The sequence below is a fragment of the Pezoporus flaviventris genome, unplaced genomic scaffold, assembly GCF_033815535.1.
Source record: "Pezoporus flaviventris isolate CSIRO_AGI_PZ_B2104156 unplaced genomic scaffold, CSIRO_AGI_Pfla_v1 ptg000057l, whole genome shotgun sequence".
Lineage (NCBI taxonomy): Eukaryota > Metazoa > Chordata > Aves > Psittaciformes > Psittacidae > Pezoporus > Pezoporus flaviventris.
In genome coordinates this window covers 8,032,591-8,038,064 of record NW_026892605.1, presented here as the reverse complement: position 1 = coordinate 8,038,064, position 5,474 = coordinate 8,032,591, and the positions used below count along the sequence as shown (strand labels likewise).

At 46.5% G+C, this 5,474-nt stretch overlaps 1 protein-coding gene across 1 annotated transcript; it reads left to right on the top strand.

Moving 5' to 3' along the window:
- Positions 1–707: 707 nt before the first annotated feature.
- Positions 708–3,935, top strand: PMAIP1 (phorbol-12-myristate-13-acetate-induced protein 1). The gene is made up of 2 exons (XM_061469553.1): positions 708–972; positions 1,260–3,935. The coding sequence occupies exons 1-2, from the start codon at positions 900–902 to the stop codon at positions 1,370–1,372; spliced, it is 186 nt and encodes a 61-aa protein (XP_061325537.1). The 5' UTR covers positions 708–899; the 3' UTR covers positions 1,373–3,935.
- Positions 3,936–5,474: the final 1,539 nt, after the last annotated feature.

Below are 5,474 nucleotides of genomic sequence, written 5' to 3'. Positions count from 1 at the left end.
TGTCCCAGCCAGCAATGCGCAGTGCAGGCACTGCGCTGCCAATGGGAAGAATCCAGCAGTGGGAGAGAGGCCCTAAGTCATAAAAAGGCACATGATATGGTCCAGCTTGTTTCACTATCATTTATTCAAGGCCAAGGTCACCATCACCTTGTGTAATAAAGCAGGACTGGGTCAGGAGCAACTGCTGGTTAAGAACAAGCAGTCCCATCCCTCTATGTCTTCTTGCCCATCATGAGCACTCCCCATCTTTTGCTTCTCGTCATCCAAGCACACCTCATCCCTCCACCCCTTCTTCCTCAGTGCAAGAGCAACCCTACCCATCACAAGCACATCCCACCCTCTACCTCTCCTTCCCTATCACAAACCCACACTAACCCTCTGCCTGCTCTTGCTTGGAAGATGCAAACCCCATCCCTCCACCTTTCCTGGCCCAGATGATCAAACCTCACCCCTCTACCTCTCACACCCAAGATCAAACCTGATCCTTACACCTCTCCTTGCCCGGATCAAACCCCATCCCTCCACCTCTCCTGGCCCAGGAGATCAACCCCCATCCCTTCGCCTCTCCGTGACCAGAAGACTTGAACCCTCCACCTCTGGTGTCCCAGATCAAACTCCATCCCTCTTGGCGCGGATGCTCAAACCCCATCCCACCTCCTCCTGCCCGCGCACACCCGCTCCCGCCCTCACCCCGGCGCTGCTCCCGTTCCCCGCCTCTCGGGCGCGCTCAGACACGCCGCCGCCCGCCCGCACCTCGGCCGGGGGGCGGGATTCCCCCCGCGCCCTTACGGTTTCCATGCGTCACGGCGCGGGGAAAGCCCCGCCGCGCTCCGCCCCGCAGCACGGTCTCCGCTGTCGCCGCCGCTCCGAGCCCAGTCGTGCCGATCCGCGCCACCGCGATGATGCCCGGCAGGACTCCGCGGAAAGCTGCGCCCCCCGCCGCTCCCGCGGGTACCGGGAGTGAAGGGACAGGTGCGTAGCGGAGTCTTGCGGGACATACACGCGGCTTTTCCAGCCCGGCTCCAGCGCTGGGAGCGAGGGCAGCACCGCTGGAAGCGGGAAGCGCGAGGAGGGATGCGGCTGCGGCCGTCCGTGGGGATGTACAGCGGTGATTGTAGTGGGGTGTAACACCTATTAAAAAGAGAGGAAATGGGGGGGAAATAAAATCACAGTATTGTGAATATGTCGTGAAAGTGAAGGAGGGGTGTGGGTGGGCAGGCGGCGGTGCTGGGTCTGACGGCTGTGCTTGTGCATCGCAGTGTCGGAGGTGGTGTCTGAGTGCGCCCTGCAGCTGCGCAGGATAGGCGACAAGTGGAACCTGCGGCAGAAGATCCTGAACCTCCTCACGAAGCTCTTCTGCCCGGAGACATGAGCTCCCCTCGGCTAACAGCGTGCTGAGAAGCAGGGAAGGACCTTGGCTTTGTGGATTTGGAACGAGAGACTTCACTGACGCTGGGAGATGAAGAAGCTCTTTGTGCTGTGTTTTGCTGCCTGTAGCCGCTGAAGAATGGCTGTTGCATCATGATTTCTTCGAAGAATGTTACAGCAATACTGACATATGAATGTCAGGTAGAAAAAAAAAGATAGCAATGGGCAAAGCCTCTAACCATGCAATGGGGTACTTGGGGCAAGCTGGAACTTGCCCTTCAGGCTGGTATACCCAGTGGCGCTCTGGTCTTTGGGTCATGCAGCTATGTTTCACCAAGGAGATCGGAGCACCTTCGGGAAGAAGCCAGTAAAAGTTCCAGTGTCTTGGAACTTGGGATTATATATTACAAGGCAAAAGCCAGTTGCTCTGTTTCTGACTGCTCTTGTTTTCTAAAGCATGGATTCTGCTGGACAGGGATCTGGTAGTGGAATTATTCCATTTAAGTAAACCACTATCTATCTTAATTGAAAAGTTATTTGTTACAGGATGTTGCTTTGTGAACTAAAAATTAGAATTCTATGAATTTACATGATGTTGCATAGTTCTAGTCTATATTATATATATATATTTGCATATCTATTATATATAAGTATAAATACATGCACCCTATCTATCTGACATGAGTATTTCACAGAACTATTAATTGAATGGTACTTGTTTAGGCTTAAAAAGCAATGACAAAAAAAAAGTTCAAAACATGACATAAATCAACATAAAAGTACATTATATAAACCAGAAGAAAGCACAATGTTGTCTGATAATAAAGGAATACATTACGCATCAGAGAGGGAGTATACTTTAGTGTAGTACTATATAAGACATATATGAATATATGTTACACAAATACAGATATTAAAGTATGTGTGGTAGAATTGTTTCAATATTACAAATAATTTCTTGAGAACAGTACAATACCACTGTGTCTTTATAAGTAACTTCATAACTCTTCAATAGAAGTAGATCTGAAAGTTGAATCCATGTTGAATGTCAGGTTTTCTTGAGAATGTTATTTATTCAAAGAAAGCAACTGCCTCTCTTTGAAGACATAATATCAACAGAATTGAATGTTACAGTCAATACAGAAAATGTAGCCTTGGATTTCTGTATATTTAACTGTATTGTCAAGTGAAGGTTCTTCTCTTATCCTTTATTTCCATTTAATTTCATGGTAACCTCATTTAAGTTCTGGAATGGTGCAGCCATTGCAGCACATCCAGTGAATGGTGATGCATTATGCCCAGCTCACTGAGGGCTTATTACCCTTGGGTGGCTTTGGAGGAGCTGAATTCAGCATGCTAATCACCATCAAAGTGAACAGTAGCTTTACTAGTTATTTCACATGAGACACAATCCTAAACATTTTTTCATGGGTGTAAGCTAGCAAGAAAATGGCTGAAGTTGGTCATGTTTTGTAGCTACTTCTGACATCAATGGTCAGTTCCTTCTCTTAACTAGCTTTGTATGTAAGTACCTTTGCATTGTATAAGGCTGTATAGTTGCACTTTCTAAATTCTGGGTCTGTTCAAGTTAGAATTTTTCCTGCCTTGTAAAGAATTTTTTTTGTATGTATTTATAAATTTTTTTTTTTTGTTAGCTCTTCTGACTCTGTTTTTGCAAAACTGTCATTACATAGCTCTGGTCACTCTGTCACAACCCACTACATATGGCTGTTACTTGTCACTGATTTCACTAAGAAGATGACTGACTTAGCCTGCTTACCACATGGAGGACTTCACCCTATCCTGGTGGTATAACTGGGATCTTTATGACTGTCTTGAGCCACATGCATGGTTCCCTCCTCTAAGCCACCTTGTACCTTCTCAGTGAGAGCACAATGTTTCAAGAATAGTTGTTTTTCACCTTAGCACTGAAACGTAACATATTTTGCTGACATGTGCAGAAGTTGTTTTTTTCAGGTATTAAAAAGTAAATGCGTAGAGTTTCTGTTTGGCTAAACACCAGCTCCCAGGCTAGCACCATGTGCAGCTTGGCAAAGCTGTTCATCAAAGGCAATGCAGGGAGCTCAGCAGGAGGGCTCCTGCTCCATGTCCTGCACTCGGTGGAATCCCACAGCCTTCATTAAGGACACTGAACAATGATTGTGCCTGCCTGGGACTCTCTGGAAAATTCGACATTAGCAGCTGAAATATATTTAATAAAGGTGTTGTGCTCAATGTACTCTGCTTTAAATTCAATAGGAAATGAGGTGCAGGCTGCATAGAGCCTGCCCCGTTCTTCAGGCTGCTGCACACATGAATATTATGAAAAAAGTATTGCCATAAATGCATCGTCATGGGGATATCTGAGTTAAGTGTTAGTGAAGTACATTTTTCTGTCTAGATCTGCAAAGGCTGTTTGCTTCTTTGTGTTTTTATTTTTCTCTGAGCATTGTCAAGAGTGCTGGCCTTCACTGGGAACTCAGGAAAAAGACCCAGATCCAAGCTATCAGTGCTAATATATGAGCATTGAATCCTTAGGATTCCTTTTGTTACTTCTCCAAAGGATCTGCTATGTAAATATAATCTGTTTTATAATAATCTGTTTGTTTTTCTTAAGGCCTGTTTTGGATACAAGCCAGATGTTTTGCTGAATGCCCCATGTATATATGTCTTGAATTCCTGCTGAGACAATAAATACAAAGCATTTGCAAGAAAAATGAGTCATTGTTATAACTCAGGGATTTTTTTTACAGATTCTGAATGCGTGATCATGTTTGTTACACAAATTCATTCCATACTTCCAAGTCAGCAGATACACACTAGGGCAACAGCACAGTACTAGTAGTTATGCGTTAGGAAATAAGGCTTTTACTTCTGCCTTTAAGAGGAACAATATATAACCATATCCTTGAACTTCAAAATGGGAAACTGAGACATCTATTCTAATATTTTCTAGTACCTACTGCCTGCAGAATAGTTGGGTGGGGTCAGGGGTGCTCCATTACCTCTGCCAGAGGTGTTGCAGCTTTGAGGAAGAGTCCCTGGGGATCAGCCAAGTTAAGGGTTTTGTCTCAGATGAAGGCAGAAGGGAATAGAGTGTTTCACCAAGGTCAGATCTTTACCTTCTCTGAAACTTGAAACTGGACTTCTGGAGAAGAGGGAAAAGATGCTGCTTAGCACAAGGGAACAGCAAGGGAATAGGACAGAGCTTATTCTTCGTCCCTAAAGCTGGGGTCCAAAGATGTGTCTGCGGAGGGTCAGAGAGCCTCACCTGCTGCGCCATACACATCAGCAGGCTTTCTTTTGAGTCATCATGACGCTTTCCCCAGCTTCACAGGGAAGCAGGGAGCACGACTCCTTGCACACATGTTCACAGCGCAAGGACTAAGAGCTTTCTGTCCAAAGGCTCTGGTTTCTAGTAAATGAGAAAAGAAAATAAAGGGAAGCAATTCCCTGTCCTTTCCTAATTAGCCACCAGTAAAGGCATCAGCGAAGCCGCCCTGGGAAGGTTCATCAGCATGGTGCCAAGCGCTGCACAATGCATTTTGTGTGGCTCTGCCAGCAAATTACACTCATAAGATCCATCAGCCTGTGAAAACGTCCAGACACCCTTCCCAGTGCTCATGGGAGCCCAGCTCCTCTCCAGCCAGGTCACCGCCAGAGCGTGCGGCTTGTGACCTGCTCCTCCCTAAAGAGCAGGGGGAAGAAACGAAAGCCCCATCACTGCGGCACGGCATCGCTGTCTGAAGGCGCCTGACTCACCTGTAGGCACCTAATACCAGAAAAACAAATCAAACCCTCCTGCCAAAGCAAACTGTCAGAGTTGCCACCCCACAGCACTTGCCATTAACCACGGCCTGTGGGCACCTGCCAGAGCAACAAGTGCAGCCCCAGGCCACATTTGCTCTGTGCTCACTGATAATACCAGCCCGGTGTCCATGGCCAGCTCATGCACTCACACCTGAGGCTGGATGCACAAGCGGTATTTCCTGAACAAATTGTTAGACAACAGGCAGCACCTCCCTCCTTCCCTCTCCTTTCATGGGGTGTTTTTTTTAAGTCATCTAAAAACAATGTCTCATATGCTGCTGGTTATTTTTAGCACA

Coding starts and splice junctions, on each gene's coding strand:
- PMAIP1 (XM_061469553.1), top strand. CDS start 900: ATGATGCCCGGCAGGACTCCGCGGAAAGCTGCGCCCCCCGCCGCTCCC. Junction 973..1,259: donor TACCGGGAGTGAAGGGACAG/GTGCGTAGCGGA, acceptor TGTGCATCGCAG/TGTCGGAGGTGGTGTCTGAG.